At 39.0% G+C, this 23,019-nt stretch overlaps 1 protein-coding gene across 1 annotated transcript in view; it reads left to right on the plus strand.

Annotated features, from left to right (window-relative positions):
* The window catches only part of GPC6 (glypican 6), a gene marked incomplete at both ends in the record, with an annotated part of 769,154 nt that overhangs the window by 687,150 nt on the left and 58,985 nt on the right, over nucleotides 1-23,019 (plus strand). The window contains 2 exons of the mRNA XM_082304914.1: nucleotides 12,854-12,984; nucleotides 20,875-21,018. Coding sequence (XP_082161040.1) covers nucleotides 12,854-12,984; nucleotides 20,875-21,018 — 275 coding nt within the window. The remainder of the gene's footprint in view (nucleotides 1-12,853; nucleotides 12,985-20,874; nucleotides 21,019-23,019) is intronic.

The following is a 23,019-nucleotide window of genomic DNA, read 5'->3' on the forward strand; positions in this document are numbered from 1 at the left end:
TCTCCGGAGCTGACTACATCTCCTCATTTAGTGTATAGGGAATCAGGGAGGACTGTTCCACTAACTGCTTAGAATTGTAGGAACAGGTTAAAACTCAAAGTTACGGAGAATTGATCCCAAAACATCCCCATACTTCCCTAGATTCCCTAGTCTGTTTTTATGACATTCAGCAATCTTATGGGGAAATATAGTTAATTCATATTCATAAATCTGTCTTGGATGAAACTGGAGCTGATTGGATGATTTTTTTCCTGTTGGAAAACACTCATTTTGGAAAATGAAAAATTTTTGAGGGAGAATTAATACAATGGTTCCCTGGCCACTGGCCTGGAAGCCTCGCCAATGTGCAGCCAGCCAGCAGTCTTTCTGTGAAAAATGTTCCATTTTTAAATTTTTCACCCTCAATTAAAACAATTTTTCCTGCTGTGAAAGTTTTAGTGGGAACAGATCTTTTATTTTCTGGCCAGCACTGTCTATGTGTTGTTATTAATATTTATGATGATTACAGTGTATCAGGCAAGTGGCCTTGTGTGATGAACATCATTAGCTTTTTATATTACTTTGACCTTCTCTAGACTAGATGAACATTTTTACTCTTGATCTCCCAATCGTTTAAACGATCAGGACACAGATAATTTAGAAGAATTAAGGAGCTCAAGTGTAGGATTTTACAACGTTGCCCCTATCCTATTGATTAGTTCTGTTTCATCCCCATAATATAGTTAGTACAGCTAGGCAAACATACAGAAATTGCTCTTTCCTTTCAAAAAGAATATCAAAACAATTAATAGATTATTCATACCAGCTGTATTGATTTGTGGCAACCTTGATGTATGCAATCATTTGGGATTCAAACATTTATCTGGGGGAAAAAAAACCCACCGTTTTTATTATTTGCTGCATTGGGGCTTACTGGGAGAAAATGCTGTTAGGTATCTCAAAATTCTCTGCATAGTGTCAGGCTTTTAAATGCAATGAGATATCTGCAGTACATTTCCATATTAATCAATAAGATGAAAGGCAAAAATCAATTTTGTCCGTGCAACTGTGTGTGACACCTCCCTAAGAGCCTTACCATTGGGATGGATTCATGCCAGCAAAGCTGGCCATAAGTTGATTATTTATTTATCGCAAGGAAACAGGGAAAGGCATAAAGTCAGCTTAGTGACAAAGTAGGAGGAAAGATGATGCTCATAGGGTGTCTATTCAAACATCTGGCATTGGTACCTGGGAAATACGTATTTTAGATCTTTATAGCAATTGTAGTTTCCCACATAAAACGGGCAAAAAGTTTCTTTGATTCAGAAGAAAAAAAAAAGGCTGAATTTACCAAAGGAACTGAGGAGCATCCAGATGTTCTCTGATAATCATGGCAACACTAAAGGAATTTGCGACATGGTCTTGGGGTTAGCTAGGTACCATTATTGTAACAATAAGAAATTAAGAAAATGTGATCCTCCAGTTACATGTTCTACATCCCCCTTCCTGTAGTGGAATAGACAATGAACCTTAACAGGTCCCCATGTCACCCACAGTTTGGCTGGCCTCTATTACATCCTCCAGTAATTCTTCTAAGTCAAGGTTGTAGAATGTTAGAGTATGACTTGTGTCATATTTGAAAGCTTACATTTATAACTTCTTCTGCAATGCAGTATCCAAGACGTTATTTCACTATAGATTTTTTCATAAACATTTTTTCTTTGGTGCTCTATTCCTTCCCTAGTTATTCCCAATATTCAGTGTGGGTTTTTTTGACAATTGCTAAACTGATGTTGTGGTAGTATGAACTGAAAAGCTTGGTTTTGAGTCACAATAGTCATCTCAGAGCACTTCATTGCCTAAAAAATGTTAGAATTTGTTTCTTTTTTCTTATACTCATCACTTGATTCCATTTTACTGCTCAATCATTCAGTATCATGAGGTCCTTCTTAGATTTTCTGGGATAGTCTCCATCTTTACTCTCCTGAACAGTAACACCAGTGTGCTTTTTCACCCCAGTGTTTACCCCCATTCCCAGATCATTTATGAAAAGGTTACAACAGCAAAGTTTTAAGCATAGAGTTCTGTGGAGTCTGTTAAAAATGTCTTTGGAGAAAAAGTTATCCCAACCTAAGCTTTCAACAACTAACTCAGATTGTAAGCCTAACTTCTAGATAGGTGAAATGAATCAAAGCCCAGGCACAGAACCACAGGAAAAGTCTGGGTCAGGAAGGGACCTGTGGAGAGCCTCTAGTGTCTAACCTTCAGTTGAAGGCAGCGCCTTAGGCTGGGTTTTTCAGGACTCTGCCAAGCCAAGTCTGAATATTTTCAGCGAGACAGATTCCACCACATCCCTGGCTGACCTATTCCAGGGTTTAATTGTTCACGTGGTGATTTTTTTTTCTTACTGCCAAACAAAAACCTGTGCCCATTGTGTCTTGTCCTGCCACTCCACATCCACGTGAAGACAGTTTCCCCATCTTCTCTGTACCTACCCTGTAGGCACTGAAGACTGATGAGATCTCCCTGAGCATGCTCTTTGTAAGCTGAACAAACCCAGTTCATTCAGCCTTTCTTTATTTGTCAAGTTCTCCAACCCTCTCATCATCTAGGTGGCCATCCACTGGACCCTTCTAGCTCAGAGTGGCTAAAAATTCATTGATAATCTTAATGCAGCACTGAAGATGCACTACATACAGCAGTAGAGAGACTATGGAACAGAAAAAAAAATATTCAAGGAAAAGAAAAAATAGGACGAGGACCAATGTCCTTCCGTAAGTAATTCTCAGTAAACTGTCAGTAAGAATGGCAAGTCTGTTAGGTTTAAACTGGGTTTTTACAGAAGAAGACATTAAAGTCATAGATGTCACCACACTTATTAATAGAAAGATTATGTGTAGATTAGATGCTGCTAAAGGGTGAAGTTATTCTTGAAATAACCAAACAGTTTCTTGAAACAAACTGCTTATAAAAGTAAAATATGTATCACTTCTCAAGAAGAGATAATGGACAGCTCATTAGTTATGTTTTCAAAAGTGTATCATAAATTCTGTCAAGGTTGGAAAAAGTCCTGCTGCACAAAATTTAGAAATACAAGTAGGGAATGAAATAAAAACCAGTGCAGAAAATATAATAACTGCAAATTCTGAATATGAGGAGACACTTGAAAAGATATGTCAGGATTGACATGGGAAATATGAGTTATAAATCAGTTGTGATGAAGAGGTTAAGGAAATCAGATACATCAAGGGAATCCAGAGACAGTTTTCTGAGTCAGACATATGGACCAAAACAGTACTAATGAGAGCCAACTTTAAAAGTTTAATTAGTTCTAGACACAACAATACCAGAGAGCTCTTTTAAAGTAAATAAAGAAAACAGCAAAAGATCTGAGGAAATCACTTATGAAAACAGAGTAAAAAAAATTAGCATGGAAAGTGTGACCTAGCACAAACTAAAGGAGGGTATAATAGATCTCTACAAATATCTGAGGGATGTAAAAACCAAGAAAAGAATAGGGCTGATTAAGATGATATGAGGTAGCCTGTTAGAAATAGTTGAGTGAAATTAAGCAGCAGAAAAAATACACCACATAACTGGATGAATATTCCAATAGTGATGTACAGTAGACAATGAAATAGCTTTCTTCAAAAAAGTGGGAAGAACATAACTAAGCTATTTTAAAATTTGGCTTGACAGATCACTAGGGAATGTGTACTGTGGGTGGTAACTCTGCATGGGCAGTGGAATGACTGAAAACATGTCTGAGGTTTTAACGCCTGTGACTGTACCAAGATAATGCAAGCTGTATACTCAGGAGCTTTTTGCTGAGGAAAGGATACATTAAATACGAAATTTCAGGCTATGATTTGCTGTCTTCAACCATTTGAGCATATCTCATCAAAGAAGAGTCAGAAAGATGGACTTTTTTCAGTGTTCCAAACCCCTCATACCTTGAAAGAATTATGCACGCTAGTCTGTGTTAATACAAATTTAAAGAATGGACTATAGCAGGTGGCATACATGCATGCATCGATGAGGGTTATTTTATTTACTAACATTTTCTGTGACTGATGATGAGACTCTTTAAACATCTCTTGGCATATGGAAAAAGCAAAAAGACAAAGATTTTATAAATGTATTGCATTTTATTAATGGATTCATGCCAAACATTCAGACAGAATCCTCAACAACATTTGGCAATAACATTTGCTAAAAGTTCAGAAGAACATCTTGCATTCAGCTCCCATAGCGCAGTGGAAAAATAATAATAGTAGACAAGGATTACCATTTTGCTTAGTCTTTGCTACTTTCTTTTTGCATACGTGAACAAAAATAAGATATAATCTAGTAACAGCGCACTAAATTATTTAGAATTGCTCAAAGTTATAGAAAGACAAAGCAGCAAAATCATTTTAATATGGTCATCTTTCTCAATATGTGGAAGAAAAATGTACGCTATGTGAAATGCTCAAAAAAATCTAGTGAACCTGCATTTCACCCTAGAAAATTCATTTTGTTGCTATCAGCTGCAATAAGATGACACCTGCATGTCAATAACTTTTTCATACATACATTGTACATGATATTAAACTGATTTCTTGAGGTGCTCTACATAAAAGAGATGGTTAGAGACAAACCCAGCAGGAGTGATAAAAAATTCTCCATTATTACAGAATTGGGTATGGAAAACTTTAGCTTATTCATACTGTTGACAATTCTTTTTTTCCTTTTTCGAGAGAAGGGTGATATTGTCATCAATCAACATGGCTACATAGCTGATCAGAAATATCAAAAAACACATTATAATTCTTAAATCTGCAAATTCTTACAACTTAAATTAAACATAGATAATAAATAACTAGATCTGATGATCTACACACATTTTTAAAGTTTGCCTTTTTAATTAATTGGTAGTTAACCTGGCAGGGACAATTCCGGATTCCAGCGGATTCCAGTCCCTCCCGCAAGAACTTAGGATGTACTTTTCATTACATCAGCCTTTGGGCATCAGCCCTACAAGCATAAGCCAGAAAACCAGATTCACCGCTACATGACTGTGTGCCTTAAACGCTAAGACAGAGACAATCTTTCTGTGCAGGTGAATAGCTAAGTATTCCATAGAAACAGCTTTGAAAGGAGAGTCATCAGGCACGTAAGAATAGCAGAGGTGGTTAGGGTGTTTTTCTAGCAGGTGAAATTTTGACCCTCCTCAGAGCAGGCAAAAAACCTGAAATGAGTCTCCCACATCTTGGTTGTACTGTGTAAAGGTAGGCACCTTCAGGACTGCTTTCTTCTTCACTACTCCTTTGAAGAACACCATGCTGTAGGAAGAGCTACAGAAACGATTGGCTCAGAAGGGCTGAGAGGGTGAACGGATCCCTGTCAGACTGCCGTGAAGTATAGTTAAGGTTTAGAAAGCATTTCAGACTGACCTGAAGTTTGTATAGGGTCCGACTTTTGCCGTGCACATTGCTGATGTTTTCTCAGAAAACAGCTCCGCCGCACAGATCAGGATGGGATTCTGGACGATCTGGCAGTTTGCTAGAGGAATGCATGCAGACGCCTTTATTCACACATGCACACACATCTTGAGCCAGCTCCCTGGACCTCAGGACCATCCAGACTCTGCACCCAGACCTAGACCCTTCACCAAGTGTCCAGCTTAGACCTTGGGTGTTTCCAGCTGCTGGTCTCCCCCTGCTTGCCAGGTAGTCCAGCTTGAAGTTTGCTAGCAGGACATTATGCACACACACACGCGGAGAATATGCTGCACACCCACACTGTTATTCTCAACCAGAAAATGGTTAGGAATAGAGTTCAATAAGAATATAGAGCAGACTGCAGTGATCAGGCAGCCAGCAAATTTGCTGACAAGCAGGACTTCCACATGGATGGCCTCTTTCATATGTCCTCACCATTTTCCCATGCTTGTTTCCTAGCTCACCTTAATCCATCTTTTTCTTTGCCCTTGTTTTCTCCTATGTAAACAACTCACCCCAGGTGCTTTTTCCCCATTGCCCCCTGTTTTGCTAACTGTCTGTGAAATCCTGACGTTCTTATGGCGCTGTGACTTTTGTTCAGCTGCCTACTCTGTTACTGGTTACCTCCAGGAAAGTCTCACGCCTTTTCCAGCAGTTTCTCATGTTTTGCTCACTTACCTAAGCCTCAGGCAAGGACTAGTCATTTGCCTGCATACCTTAACAGATAAGCTTAACTGGATATTGATAACTGAATGTTCAAATAAGGAATATTGAGATTCCCCATTACATAGGTGCAAGCATGAGTTTTAAGAAAAGTACCTTCCCCCCCCCCCAAAAAAAAGAGCAGGATGTAGAGAACTATAATATTATTATGCCTATATATATGTGGAGCTTAATGATAGTCAGAGAGGAAATCTGTCAATTAAGCCTCATCAGAACAGAACCATACAGCGTTCTCATATGAATAATAATGTGAAAAGGGGACTGTGGACCCTAAGAAAAACAGCAGTTTTGGCATCACTGCCATGCCTTGCTCTGACTTCCTGAGAAAGGAGTTCTTAGCACCTCATTAAGCATGAGGTGGAGTTTTACTTTCCTCCTCTTGAATTTTTTTAGTAAATCATAATCTAGCAGTAAAAGTTTTGGCAAAGTATTACAGGGATGTATTTCCACGGTTATATTTCTAAAAAGTCAATATGTACCCATATTTCACTTTCCAATTTTTATTTTTTCTTTTGTTTCGTTAATTTACCATCTAACACTCTTAAGATTTTATGACCACTATTTCTATTTAGTGTCATGATGGAAAACTCACTGAGTTTTGCCTACATGACGTAGTAAATACAACCCAAACTCCTGCCTCCCCTCCCCCTTGGTCAGAAGGTTGGGAAGCTACCAAATGAGCACCGCTTTGCAGCCCAGCATATTAACAGTTATATCCTTTGCCAAAACAGTCGTTGCCACTCTCAAGGTCATAGTCAACTACAATAAGTTGCTCAGTCTGTTTACAACTGATTCATCTCTCCTCTTCTGCAATCCATGGACTTGTCTGTACACTAATCCTTTGAAGCTTCCCAAATAAAGATTTATCCTTGCATTCTTTCACAAGCAACTATGTGAACTAGCAGTTAACAGTTCTTCACAAGTAAGTGTTAGACCACATATATGGGACTAGAAAAAATAGAAACCTCCCGATAGGAAATTTAAGATAAGATCTTCCTCCCTTTTTTCCCAAAACAGAATATACCTTAAGATTTTGTGAAAGACATGCAATTTAGTATTTTACCGTTCTTTGTCTCCCTGAAGAAACAACGTTTTTAGAGACTTCATCCACAGATGCTTTTCTGAATTCCCTGGGGAAAGCTCAGCTACTTTTGAAATCTCACTGATAATTTGAAAGTACAAGAACAACAAAGTGTGCGTGAAAGGAGAAACTGATGTTACACCCAAACTTACACAGACTCAAAAAATGCCTTCCCTTATCAGCTCCCCGAGTCTTTCCTGTCAGCTCCCCGAGTCTTCCCTGTCAGACCCTCCTTACATTTTCTTGATAGAAAGGTGGCAAGAAAAAGGAGGCACTGATTGTTTTTACAGCAACTTCATATTTCAGTCTAGTTTTGGGGTTTTTTTACTTGTCAGATGTCTCATAAATCCGTGTCCTTGTCCCTGCTCCTTTTGTTTCAATCCGGGATTTACTAGGAAGCTTTCTGGAAACCTGCCCTGAAGGAAATGCAACATGAACAGGCAGAGATCACTTTCGGTATCAAGAGAAGTCAAAAAGACAGTGGCTTGATGCAGTTCCTAGGAAACAGAGGCGGATTCTTGTCTGTTTATGTCATTAGTCTATCCATTATTTTGCCTGGAGATGATCAGGGTTTACAAAATATCATTGTGTCTTGAAATTCACAAATGGCCTTCTGAATATTTGTTATACAATAAATCATTTAGCATGGTGATCGGCTTTGTCCTGTACGTCTCATTAAAATGTAAAAAAAAAAAATCCATGAAGTAAACCAAACATTTCTGCAGGATCTCTTTCATATATATTGCTTAAAATGAAACAATGTCCTTCTAAGAGACACTGTCAGATATCTATGGTATTTCTTGGTGTGAACAAGCGAATATAAAGTAGTTAAACAGAGCTGCTGTGCTCAGCCAGCAGAGACATTTTGGGGCCCCTGGGACTACACCCTGGGACTCCAGTAGACTTGGTTTTTTCACTGCATCAAGAAGGTCCCCACTCCTGTTTTGAGCAACGTGCATCTAGCAGGAGAGGCTGAGAGCAGTGGCACTGACAGTGAATCTAGTATGCCATATGCTCTGCACTTTCTCGGGGCTGTTTTGCAAGCCCATGTCCTCAAGCGAGCAATTAGTCATGTTTATTGTTTCCGAGTCGCTGACAAACCCGCAACGCAAGAATGACTTACCTAAACTGAGTTCCTGATCCACTCACCTGGCAGCTAGATTCCAGCTTTCTGCCAAGCGCTGTGGTATATGGAGAGGGAAGACGTGTACTTAGCCTAAGCAAAGCAGATTTTGAAAAATGCGAAAGAGGTAAAAATAAAGAACATACGTAATTGAACAATACAGTCCAGGTGTTTTAACAGCATAAAAAACAGGTAGTCAATGAATCAATCAGTTCTCAGATTTTTATAGCACAAACAATAATTAAGCTCCCAATATCTACTATTTGAGCTGGTTGAGAAATTATTAAACCCGCACAGAGTCCCACTGAACTGAATTAAGCTTTCTTTGAGTTCAAGGCTCTGTTCTTGAGAATTAAGATTTCAAGACTGAGGCATATAGATTTTCTTAACTTCATTTTGAAAGCCTGCCAGCTTCTCCTGTAATAATATTCATAACATTTTTAGGAGAAGAAAGAGACTTGGGACAACAGTGTTGTATTTGTTGTTACATGATTATAGATTTGAAGAGCTACCGTCTGCGAGGGACCATTACATCATTTTGACTGTCCTGTCATAAATCTCAGATCACTAAATTTCATCTGATTTTCACTATATCCAACCAAACAGCTTTTATTTCATTCAATTGCATAGGATACCTGGTGTGTATATATTGTATGTGTACATATAGAATTGTGCGAGTGAATAATAAGGTTTAGCACTGCAGTGGGGGTTAGGGTTGGCAAACAAGAGGATGCAACCTAATGAGCTGAGGAAATATTTTCCAAGGGAGGAATTCGCCTTAAGACAACACACTGTGTTGGTTTTGTTTTTTTTTTCTAGAGATCAATGTTAAGGATAGGAAATTCAGTCTGAATTTTAATCTGAGAACTAACTCCAAAAAACAGTAGATAGAAGCTAGTTAACTACAGTAGTGATTATGTTCCCAAGGGGTCTGACGCTCACAATTGTATGACTGCCTTGCTCTTCAAGGTTTCTCTCAGGCTAGGGCTGTCAGATATCATCTGGATAGGTCTGACAATATTAGGGACAGCGTGATGGTTAGAGAAAGGGTAAAAGGAAGAGCTCAGTCAGACAGAGGCTAAGAAAATAATTTTGGAGTTCATAGAAGCGTCACTTGCTCATCCTTTTTTGCTTGACTGAGCTTGTACTCTTACCAGAAGGAGACAGGAGTAACCCAGCGGTCTAGTCAGTGCTAAATCAGCCATGGCCCCACACACCTGCTGAAACTGAAGAAGATAAAAAGAGTCCTCAAACAACATTAGTTTTCCATTTCTGCGAGAGCTCATCTGAACTGTGTAATTGCCCAAGACTTCTAGTCTGAGCTGAGCCCTAAAATGAGCCTTAACTGGAAACACAACTTCTTTCAGCCTCAGAAATAATGTTGCAGGAGGAACCTGTTTTATCTTAGCCCTTCAAGCCTCTCTCATCCCAACATGTAATCCATTTCTCAGACTCTGCCTCTTCAAATATGTCCCTGTATAGGCCCCTAGTTTAACGCTAGTCCTGTCCCACATTCTAGCTCCAAAACAAAAATACAGACTGCTGATACAAGGATGTACCTGTCATCAGTAAAGGTGTGGATATTTCAAATTAAACTTTTCCCTTAAACCACTGGTCCCTAGCCGTATCCCTGTAGTGCTAACTAAATAAAAGATGACAGGGCTTCAGTGTCAAGTGATACTGTTGGCTCACAGCCTCACTGCTTCAGGCTAGCTTCTCCGCAGATTTGTGTTGTGAATAGCTGCCTGGAATGGTCCAGGGTCATTCCAAGCCAGAGAAGGAGATAGCAATTAAAGAATGTGGACAGCCTGAGATCTACTGCTTGATTTTGCTCTCTATTCTTTTTTTTTTTCTTTTCTTTCCCTTTTTTTAGCATAAAGATATAGCCCATGTGATCAAAACATAAACTTGACTCTAACCTTAACTTGAAACCAAGGTCTTGAACCCACCATCAGACCTATACCATACTATATCAAACAAGGAATCTCAACATAGCAAAAAGCTCACGGAGACCTTTGGCAGCCAGGAATTACCCACATTTTGCAGTGGCTGCCCACTTCCAGTACAAAGACTAAGGAAAGACTAAGTCAATGGATAGGGTTAAAGTTCAGAAAATAGAAGCTGATGAACTAAAGGATGTTTTTTCTAAAGATACAAACTAGCTAAGCCAGGAACAGATCTTTAGTTTGCATATCCTAGAACTATTAATTTTGAAGTTGAAGGCACTTTGCTTGAGGAAAGGCTGTTCTTACAATTAAAGCTTTGGTTCTCGTTCAGTTAAGGATGATGCACTTTTCTGCCACGTAGCTGAGATTTGACTTCAAGATTCAATTTAGAACTAGTGCGGCATGCCATCAGAAGAAACAGCAAGTAGACTCAAGCCACCACCCGTTCTCATGGTCTCCAGCAATTAGCTATTTACTGTACTCTGCTTCAACACAGTCCCTTATCCAAAACATGTACTTGAGCTTAGCACTAGACTTGTCCAACCTGCTAGTTCCCAAACTAAAGTGTGCTCCTACAAAGAAGCACCTGTCCTTAACTTAAGCTGTCAGCTACTCCTACAAAAGAAATAAAAAACACCTTGTGACTGTTAATGCATTAACCCTAATGTTAATCCTAATCCTGAACTAAACCACCATAATCCAGCCACCAAGACCTGTGCCCTGACAGTGCCTCGTCCTGGTTGTGGCAGCTAGGATTTAGACTGATCACATTGCTCATAAAGTGTCATTCTGAATGTGTGAGGAAGAAGATCCTTTATACTAGTCCACACTTACAAATTCTCTTTGCATGTGGAAAAATTGGTAATTTATTGCAGGAATCTTTAAGCGTATGCGTGTGCATGTGTGTGTATGTATCTTTGTGTGTACAAAAACTGTTTTGTTTCTTCTATCAGAGCTAGGTGCTGTTTTCACCAAGTTTCCCACTGGAAAGGGTTTAAACTAAAGAATTTTAAAATAATGTACAGCCAAAATAACACCTCTGTTTGAAACAATTCCTATCCTCTCGCCAGTTCTCACAGTTAGCAACAAGTGTTATACACCCCACTCCAAATAACTGGCATTACACTCTCTCTAGCCTAAAAGTACTGTGAAATATTAGACCCAAATTTGCAAAAGTGCTTAGGTACTACATGCCAAGTAATTTCAGTTTCAGTGGGATTTAGAGGCATGCATTGACTGCATATAAACAACACATTGTAGCCCTCAGGTCCGGCTGTGCATGGGAGTCTGCGTCTCAGCTGCTAGGTTGCGGCACCAGCCTCTTCCTCCCATGCATCCACGCACACATGCTTCTGTGGGGAGGGAGAAGGTGGCTACGCAGGCTGGAAAGAAGCCCGGGACTCCCCAGCCAAGTGCGGAGCTAAAATGGCCGTTGGGGCCATGGGGTCCTCCGTGCCTTCTCCACACAGCTGCCGTGGGACGGGTGCTTAGGACAGCAAAGCACGCGTGGGGTCTGTTTTGGAAGGAAGTCTGGTCAGTACCTTTTGGAGCCTAAGACTGAGGGATAAAGAAGACAGCATGTGAAGATTTTTGTTTATCATGTTAAAATTGCAAGTGGCATCTGTTTAAAGCTAATTAGATGCTGAAAATTTTAAATGCTAACATGAGACAAGGATCAAATATGATGTTCAAAGGTATAGTATAAATCCAGTTTATTGCATGACTGTTGGCACAGAAATCGTGATGAATCTTTGTGCGTAGACAAGCATATGTGACGTATGGCAAAACCTTTTTTACTGTTCTTAATTTCTGTTCAGTTGCTTGGGTTTTGCTTGTTAATGAACTCAAATAGATATAATTATTTTGGAGAGGGGCTTTAATGTAAATTAAGCAAACAATTGTTTTTAAAATCCAAGACATACAAAGAATATATTTTTCTGCATAAAACTTTCAACCATGTTTTGAAAATGTAGCAAGGCAAACATGGTTTATACCTGTACGCTATGGCAGAAATCCAATATTCATCTGCTGTTCATATTGCAAGAAAATGAGATCATTAAGGTCAGAAAGAACAGCTGCTTTAATTATAACACCCTGATATATCAAAGTTTTCATCATCTCACACAAACTCTTAAGAACATACCCCAGGGATTCATTTCTATCATCCTGCTTTTTCTCGAGAAGGAGACTACATAAGTACACTCCAGAGCACTAGCTGCTTTGAGTGGTGCGATGCAGTGTAAAATAATTTTACCCCAAGCTCAATGATTCTATGGCAACTGTTATTGATCTAACTTTTACAGTCTTTATTCCTCTTTCTGGGGTGGCCGTGGTAGAGGAAGATAATTTTGACAGCTGGGAAGCTGCCCTGCAGGCTTCACAGTCCCGCTGCCACACGTCCCCACAGGCTCCTGCTCGGGAGCGCTCGGTATCCGTGCCTCCGGCTGGCGACGCTGGTCTGCCTGAGGCACCGAAGGTATCCCTTCTTTAAGGGAATGGCTGCTTTGTGTTTTAACAGATGCTATGCTTCTGGTAGCGGAGAGATTAGAGGGACCATTCAACATTGAATCAGTCATGGATCCTATTGATGTCAAGATTTCTGAAGCCATCATGAACATGCAAGAAAACAGCATGCAGGTGTCAGCAAAGGTACTGTGTGAGTCGCGCCTTCTCTGTTGCTGAATGTCACAAGCAGGGGGAAAAACATCTCCACCATTTTTCTGTTCAGACTTTAAGAAAGATTGTCCAGACCACTAGAAACTGCTTTTTCTCATTTGACAGTTCACCAGACTGCCTTTGAATGAATCCTTCATCCAGTTAAACAGTCTCGAAGTTTTCAAGAGGGAGTGGCAAGGAGAAAGTTGCCATTTAGTAAACTCCAAATTAATATCTGTAAGAGATTTAAGGAAAACAGAGTGCTGAAAATTGGTGGTAACTCTGTAAGCGATATCATGCAGAGTACATTTGGTAGCTTCTGCTAGCGTCTCGTCTGTGATTCTCCATATTAACTTCCAAACACATTTTGATCTGTCTAGGTCAGACTGAAGTACAATGTGTCTGAGGTGAATACACAAAATGTTCCATTTAACCTCCTTTAATAGCCACTCAAGGGAAATATCATTACATTGGACAGCCTCTGATTACCAGACTGCAGTTTGATAGAGTTTTGTCTGGATTCTGATGCAAAGATAAACAGAGTTAATGATACCAGCTTCCTCCTTTCCATTTTTAGTGTGTGTGTATACGCAGATCACCACCACCTCTGAACCTCATGTTAATAAGATCCTTCAAATTCAGTAGCAGGTGCTGTTGAGCCAATAGTCAACAATTAACACCTTTCCCATAATATTCGTCAGTGCACTGCGGCTCAAAATCTAAAGTCAACAGTTTGCCACATTCTCTGCATTAGGAGCTTCTACATCCCATTGATCTCCCAGGGGTCAGTTAGGTGCTGGCTAGACTGCTGTCCAAGCCAGTGAATTTCCATTGCTTGGAAGGAAGCTGCCATAGCTGGGAAAAATGTGGGGACAAAAGGCAGGAGGCTGAGGTTAATATTCTTCCTGCCAACCCAAAATTAGATGCTTTTTATGGCCCCAGTGCTGCAGGTTGCTAAGGATTTCCTTCAAGATGCTTTTTACTTTCAATCTACATGAAGTTACTCAGATTTTAAAAGCAGTCTACATCCTGCGCGATGAGACTTTGTTCTGGCAGCAGTGATCAAGGTGTTTAACGGCCAAATTCTCTCAAATATTTTGGGAATTAACGCAAATCCAGCCCTTACCTCAAAAAAAGAAACAAAAAATATTTTCACTGAAAACTCACCCAAGGCTCAGGTGTATTTCATTTTCCTTTTTACTTGCTCGGTTCTCAACAGTTTTTCCATTAGTCGGGAAGCTGCGTCCCCTGCCAGAGTCCAATGACATCACCTTGGCACAAGCTCATCTCACTACTCGCTTGTAGCAGAGCAGACTCTTTCTCCTGTCCCTCAGAAATATTTTATTTGCTGTAAAGATTAATAAATCACAGCAATTCCATTTGCAATGTAAAGTTGTTCTTCTAAGAGAAACCTTAGCCAATATTTTTTGAAATCTTGAGAAACAGAAACCAAATCACATCACTGAAATTTATTTTATTATATTTTCATAGATAACAGAGCTGTCTATCCTTGAGGGGCCTTTGTATATTTCTGTGTAGACCATTATTCCCCTGAAATGTCATTTCCTTGTTTTCCTAGGTTATATCCATCTTTTTTCAGGTCCTAACACATGGAAATGCTTTATTCTTAAAGAAAAATATAAGAAAGCAAAGACTTTGGGTTTAGTGCTGTGTTCTCCTCTGTCATGTCAGATCTGTAGAGATGATATATGAGCGGACTTCGAATCAGTCATCTGTCGTCTAATTTTTCCCGCTTATACATACTGACCACTTAGAGCTTCAGTGAAAATGACAGATACCTTGCCGGATGTAATGGGGTGCATGGAATGCAATTGCAGACCTAATGTAGGAGAAAAGCCACGCTTGTCAGTTATTCTGAGACGCCGCTCAGAAAGCTTCACGCGGGGTGCCGAAATCACGCTATTTTCTCTTTCTTCAAACTCTTCTCTTCTCTTTTCTTGTGTCTTGCATTTGGCTGTACCCACTGAAAATGTGGTCACTAGGAATCACAGCTCTTTTCAGAAGTCAGTCAGCACATTTTTACAATGGGAAAATGATGATGCACTAATAATGTTCTGCCTGCAACACCCACATACATGGAGATTATTCTTCACCACTAACGTGCAGCTTTTTCTACCTAAAAATCTGGTTGATGTCTGGGAGGAGGCTCTATGCTGTGTTCAGTAGAATTTGGGGCCATTTTGTATAATGCTGTTTCTCTTTTAAAAGGAGTGGAACAAATGAAAATTAACAGTTTCTTCCTCAAGGATCTCTCACTAATCTCATCCTCTTTGCGGGCAGAAGACCCAGAGTTCCTTTAATCCAAAATCCATCCCTCTCCTGTTTCAAATATTTATATAAAGTTGCCCTATTACAGACGTCATTTGCATTAAATTGCATGATCAATTTGTCTTTGTATCGCAAAATTATATTTTGTATTATACCAGCTGCAATCATATATTGAAATTTATTTGAGAAAAATAGAAGTATGTTTGATGTAACATGTTGACTGTACATTAGTGTGCATATGGAGGCAAAATTAAGTGAGCAACAATGTACACTTTACAACATAATAAGCGTATAAAAATAAGAATGCATGCTGTTATGTGAATGATGAAGTCTTCGATTTTGGACATCAGCAGAAAAATACATCGTGAACTTCCTAAGTCTCCATTTTTATGGTTTGTCCCTCCATTCTTCACCTGATGTAGTACTGAAGGTTTTGTCCAATATATTTTTCCTATAAATATGCATCTTCTGTTCAGCACTATTCTTCTGAGAAATAGTCTTCATCATTACTTATACTAATAAATAAAAGGGGGACAAGGACCAGTGCCTGAGCTTGAGGCCAAAGTGTCACAGCCTGATTCATTTCTATACTGCTGAGAGCTACCTTCTCTGGAGCTGTTTCATTCTGCCAAGAGCAAGTTGGAGCAGTCCAAGAAAAAGCCAATGAGTTAACAATTAATCAGTGCAGACAGTCAGGGCTTATTGCTTGAGTTCACACCTTGTCTTTCATTTCCTTAGAAGACACAAACCCTCTGTCTTCCACTCTTGATGGGTGCACATCAATATCAAGACAGAGAATGATAGAGGTGCCACATGTACCTCTTCTATCTTTATACTTCCGACCAAGGACATACAGACTCAGCCATATCCCTGTCACTGCATAAAATGGAGCATCTCTGTTCCTAGGCCATTAACTTTTCTTGTTTGTGTGCTGATTGCGGTTGATTCTTTTAGCACAGTTCACATTAACCAGGCACTAGTATTATGTTAAGAGCCTCCACTTCATCCTGAGGCTGGAATCTGTCTCTGTTTTCTTGCTATTTCTCTGCGGTCTATATTCAGCATTGGCTGTCTGGAAAGTCTGACCACAAATCTCGAGGCTTCATACACTGCTCACCTTGTGTGGTTGTTATGTCCCTGAACAACAGACACATGAGGTCCTTATTTTGCCTCAGGGAAAGTCACATTTCTGACAGCTGCAATATCTGGAGATGCTTTTCAAAAAGGAGCAATGGTCTAGAAAGTCAAACCCCAAGGCCTTTCTGCTAGAGGAATCTACGTCCTCTGAATCAGAGCCGAATTTCCCTCCTCCAAAAAAAGGCAAGGCCTGAAAATCATCAAAACCAACTTCCATAGCTTCATCATCTAACACCTGCGGCCATTCTGACAGAGTACCTTTTGCAAACTAAACCACACAGAGTGCAAAAATAATCAGGCTGGGCTGTCTGAGATGCCTCCCAAGACATCAGCACTTTTTAAGAGTATGCTTTGTAGTCTGGGTCTACCCAGACTTCAGTGGTGTTCCCTGAAGGTTGCCTCTGGTAGAAGCCAGGTTGCAATAGATTTAGCTTGGGTTTCTCCTGATAATGTCTGAGACACATTATCTTCATTATTAAAATCTCTTTGTCATTCGCCAGTGATGCCTCTTTGGTATTTGAACATTATAGTGCCAAACTCAGTGCTCAGCAACAGCTTGATTATTTCTCAGGTAAAAGTTTCATATTCTTTATATTGTTTCCCATAGCTCAGTTCATATCCAAGACTTAGTTATAGCATACATTTACCTTATTCTTATTCTCATTCTCCCTGAGGCAATTCAGGGAGTTATATTCAGAGAGTCGTAACATACAAATGCTCATTTCAATCCTGGCCAAAACAAAAGTGTTTTGAGGGCCTTCACAATCTTCCCATAAGGCTGTCAGTACCATTACTTTTGATTCCTGCTTCAAGTCAAAGAGTAAATCCTACATCTGTTCCATTTTAACAATATGAACATTTAGTAGTTGACATCTGCAGAGATTGCTCCTTCACAACAAGTGGAGGAAAACTCAAAAACCAGCAGAAAAGGTGTATTAACATCCATTTTTCTTCAAAATGAAGAAAATTCTAATCTGGTTGCATCAGCATAATTTTTTCTTCATTGCTACTAAAAACACAACATGCAGGACTATTTTCTGCATTTTAAACAGCCTGGTTCTATACAGACGTGTTTGGTTGCCTTAAGTGTCATTTGGCTGCCATGCCAAGATTTTTCCACTTTCGTAAAGGCTATCCCATAACTGAGTCTCCCCTTAGTAAGTCTTAAATCTACTTTTATCTGAGCTGACGGATGTGCCATTTTAACCTATAGATGTATGTTCCTTTTCGGCAGTTACTTCAGCTAAAAGGATGAATGAGCTCCATGACATAGCAGACTACCTATGCATTATTTATAAGGAGGAAATCTTCATAAAACTACATCCAGTGTTCTTCTTAAAATAGCCCCAGAGTTTCATATGAACAAAACCTCTTCATTTATCTGTGTTCTTTCCATAGCCCTGTGCAGGAAAAATATAATGGCATTTCAGGAAAAAATCAATGCTATTCTATCTGAAGATGAGAGAGTCAATGGAGCAGAGTCATATAGAGACACTCAATAGGAAACACTGAACGCTAGCACATGTCTAAATAATAGTATGACTCAAGGCTTCATCGAGAGCAAACTCTTATCTGCTGAGATTCAAAACCTCGAGTTCTCCTGGGAAAAGGCCTCTTTTTTTACAGTATCTACTTCCCAGACCTGAAGTAAATACCTCCATTTAGTCAGCTCGATAGATATAATTCTTCTCTGGCTCTGTTGACTTGATGTCATGGTTTGGTTCATATCCCTGACCACAGAGGTCTGGTGCTCTTCGTGACACCCTAAGATATCCCGTTTGAGCTTTAGCTGCAGTTCCATGGGGAATGGTCTTGTGTTAAGACAGTCTTAACAGATAACTCAGATATCCCAGGACATCACAAACCATTATACATGCTGATGTGAGAGCAACTGAAGGGAGCTTTTGATCTCCATGTCTAAAATGGGAGCTTAGATGTTTAGCTTAAATACAGGCACCTACATGTACACACCTAAATACGGGTTTCTTAATTTCAAATGGAATCCCTTCTCTAAATTCAGATGAAACGGACTGCACCTATTATATATAAAATGCAATTTTTTAAAGAGAGTGGATTTATGCTGCCAGTTCACGGCATGCGTAATGAAACACCTGAATATTTTTCCAGAAATTGTTCGGTATCTCTGAGTAGCATTGTGAAGAAAGTATTTCATGTGCTGCTTCTTAGGAAGCATTTGTTAATTTCAGGTATCAGCTTTACATTTTCTGTTCTGTCAGTTAATACCTGGATGCAAATTAGAAAATGTCCCTCTTGCACTCAAAGTTTAGTTACTGAATATTGGATCCTTACTGCATTTCTGCCAGGTCATTTAAAAAGTAAATTATTTCTTCTTCTGTGATGTAAAAATTATTATCTAATTTCCATCTCTGTTATTGTCTGGCTGTATGTAAATTTGTTCATATAAAACTACTTGCTACAACTATTTGTATGAAGCTAAATGCCACAAAGTCTATGTTGGGGTTTTTTCAGTATGTCATAAGGAAAATGAAATATAAATAAATTATGTAGACTCGCAGTTACTCCACATGGTCATACAAGCAGCCTAACAGTCACACACTATGAAATTTAAGGAGAACGCTCAGTACCCTCACTTTCCTTTCCCCTGAGTGTCAAGTTGCATGTTTTGGATAATCGTCACTCATCTTTGTGAGCAAGTACCTGATTGCCTAATTGACTAAATGGGATTTCATAGATATCTAAATAAACGATTAAGTTTTCTGCACATAATTTATCTTCAGTCAGAAGAAATATAGGTAAAATTTTGTAAGTATAACTGATGCCCCCAACATACATATTTGGCCCTTTAAAATGTACAGTATCATACACAATCATGTATAAATCCTGAACATTAATCTTTTAGTCAAATTTGTTTCACAGAGGAAAAATAAGATTCTTTCCTGCTGAAAAATTTAGAACTTTACAAGCTAAAATCATCTTTCCTGTTTGATTAAATGAATTTATTGTCCAATAGTCTTCATAACTAGGGAGGCTAGAAATTATTAAAAAAATCTTACGGATATTCTCAAACCAGACCAAGCAGTATTCCACTCATAAATCAAAAATCCCAATGGCCGTACAACAGCTGACTTGCTGACTTTGAGCCAAAACAGACCTGATGATTGGACATAAATTTAGTATGAATCAGTTTCTTTCAGCAAATTTTGAATCATTTGGGGCCTCTGAATTAACATCAGGAAACCTAACTAAAAGCCAGTTGTAATGTACCCTGAAAGCAGAAAAAGTCACAACATCCATGGCTACTTCAGAGAGAATCACTCAAGGTGGAAAATCTAAAAGTCTAAAAGTGAAACATGAGTCTTTTTGATCGCTGGCTCACAACATAGCTGTTATCTGCCACACAAAAAGGAATAATCTGGTCTTACAAACAAAACACAGCACCTGCATAAGAGTTTTTACCTCCGCAAAGCTCATTCAGACAGATAGTTTGTTTCTGGCACTAGGGTTTTGTAAAATATATCTTACAAGGAATTCCAACATTTTTTTTTTTTTCTTCTGAACGGAGGCAAAATGTTGAAACAGTCAAAATACAATGGTCACAAAAAAGCAAGATGATTCCAAAACTGAAAAAGTTGGTATGAAGGCAAACAGTAGGATTCTACTTCATCAGAGCGCTTGAAAAATTTAACTCCGTGAATATCCTACCTCCTTTCAGCTGAGCAACTTCTGTGAGAGTTCCTCTGGGATATATACTTGATATCCAGTACTCGAAAGTGTCCTCTGTGTCCTTTAGTATCCACGAGATGTATGCTACTGAAACTGTTTTCCAAATGGAAGTATATGAAAAATTTCATAACCCTGAACATTATTTTTTGTACCTAGAAAACAAACACACTAGCAGAAAATAATTCTCACTCTTGCCCACTCAATATGCCTCACCCCTCTTCTAGGGCGAGGCTTGCTAGGGAATAAGAAAGTAATCCAGTTATAAGACTATTTCACCATTGACCTTTTCTCTGACACTACAAACGAAATTACCAGGTAGGAAGAGCTGTGTGTAGGGATTATGAATGAGCTGTGATTCTGGGTAAATACCACATAATAACAAAAACTAAAACAATTACCAACTAAGTCCTGTCACAAAGGACTTCCTTTAGCTCATTTCTCTTCCTGGAAAGATAGCAATTCTCTTCCTCGAAAGATAACAATTAAAATGCTTTCAGATGTTAACTTCTTAGAGTAATCACCTTCCTAAATTAAGTATTTTTTAAGGTCCCAGTGTGTTTTTATACTTTCATTGAGTAATTAATAATGCTTAATTATTAATCTGAGTTTTAATGCAGGGCAAGTGCTCAATTCACTATTATCAAAATTTCAATCAAAGCTGGTTTCAAATATATGAAAGCAAGAATAAAGCAGCTGTAAAATACTAGCTTCCCTTCTTCTGTGATTGTCATATAACCTACATGCCTTTTTCAGGTTTTCCAAGGATGTGGCCAACCTAAACCAGCACCTGCCCTGAGATCTTCCCGTTCTGTCCCTGAAAATTTCAATACCCGGTTTAGACCATATAACCCAGAGGAGCGACCTACAACTGCTGCTGGCACAAGTTTGGATAGGCTGGTAAGTCAAAATATATTTCATTTTCAAATTAGTAGAAATGGCTTGGTAATATAGAAGAGTGATAATCTCCTGACAATTTTTTTTAGTAATTTCATAATCACTCTATATAGTTTCTATGCCAGCTGTTCCAGCATTCAGTAAATCTTTTTTTCTCCATTGGAAATGGTACAGAATTGCATTGTAGGAGAACAATAAGACTCAGTTTTTATGTATTAGAAATGTTGGAAGAGAATAAGCTCTTTCCTGCAGGCCAAAAAACAGATGAGTCATGACAGGTACTTTGCAGTATAAATTCTCTTTGAAAAGTGATGGACAGCAATGTTTTATATTTTTTTATTTTATTAAAAATGTTTTTATGTATTAAAGCAATTTTTAGCAGCTAGTTCTTTAGCATATACACTTGCAAAGGCACATTGATTTGTTCTACTTCTTTACTTAATTATAAAATTACCACTGCTTTGTTTCCATCCATCTCAAAAATTGACTTTTATGAGCTAAAACTTCAATGATCATTAATCTTGCTTTATTTATTCAATCATTTTGAAAACAAGGCTTTAACATAGGATTATTTTCTTTACTACCAGTCATTGGATTCACATTTCAGACTTCGATGTTCCTACTATTTATACATCTATAGATTTATAGTGAGCTAATTATTATAGCTGTTTATACTGTCTCAGCAATCATCTCGAGGTAAAGCCAATGAGCAAAATTAAAGAGTTGTAAAGCGTGTGAATCAAAACAGACTGTATCTCATACCCTCTGCTTGCTGAGCTTATTGCTGGACACTTGCACAGCATTCGTCTGTCTTGCCAAAGAGACTCGTGCTCAGGGCTGTAGCCAGAGTGAGGGGAGAGGAGTGCTCAGCTGGAAACAGCCACCGTTAGTTGGGGATATGAGGTTTCGATGAGCTACACTCCCGCTGGGTACCAGGCAGGTGCTGGCTCCACTAGGGCACCAAAATGTCTTGCTATGGTTCTGATCACGAGCCTAAAATGTCTAGGGGTTTCTCCAATATGCAGCTTAAATCGCTGAGCAGGAACCCAAATAAACTAATTCAGATAAGGACCTGGGTATCTCCTTGACACCATCATTCAGCAAATTCCTTGGACGATCACAGCAGTCTTCCACAGTGCCAAGTCTTTCCAACTGCCTCTATCTATGCTGTATTCTCTCTATGTACTGTATTCTGTCAATCTTCATTGCAATTCAACTAAAAAAATAACATGGCATTTCTAGTCAGGACATGGCATTACCCTGCAGCAAAGAGAAGTGTTTGTTAGGTCTCTGCTCTTCTGGAAATAGTGGAGCCTGGTTATCCTAAAAGGAGAAGCAGAAAAGAAGTTTACCTCCATTGTAGACTTAGGTCTTTCTGCCACAGCAGATTCATAACCCAGTGTAGCATCTCAGGCTAAAAATCTGGCTGGTAATAGTCAATTCTTATTTGACAGGTTCTTAATTTTACCCTTTCACTTTAGATTCAAAGAACCAGTCCTTGTGTATTGCTCAGTGCAGAGGCCTGGATCTTGATCTAGAATTGGCCAAAGTAAAGTGAAAGGTCACCAAAGCCTGGAGGTTTCAGTCATGCTCCGGACAAAGCTAAAGGCTGCAAACAGAGGAAGTGGGAGGAAGCGCGTAAAAAGGAAGGCTGGTAGCACAGTTCAGCTTGGATTACTCTTATTTCGTAAGGACAGTTCGAGCATTTGTGCAATAAAAAGACAGGTTTAAGAGACCTTCCATGTTCACATAAGGAGAATACTTCTAAACACATTAATATCTTTTTTAAACTACAAGCTTACGAAATACTGGGCAGCATCCTGAATAAAGCAGAGATGTGTCATATGCTGCCGGCCTTTAAAGGCTGTAACTAATGTAAATTGCCAATGCAGATAATCCTCTATAACTCATAATAACTTGTAGACCTTCAAAAGGGAGCTTGTCTCCATATGATGTAGCTAGATTCGTTCGCGCATTATTTCAGAAAAAACAAAGAGCTTAGCA

This window comes from Platalea leucorodia (genome assembly GCF_965183815.1).
Source record: "Platalea leucorodia genome assembly, chromosome: 2".
In the NCBI taxonomy this organism is placed as follows: Eukaryota; Metazoa; Chordata; class Aves; order Pelecaniformes; family Threskiornithidae; genus Platalea; species Platalea leucorodia.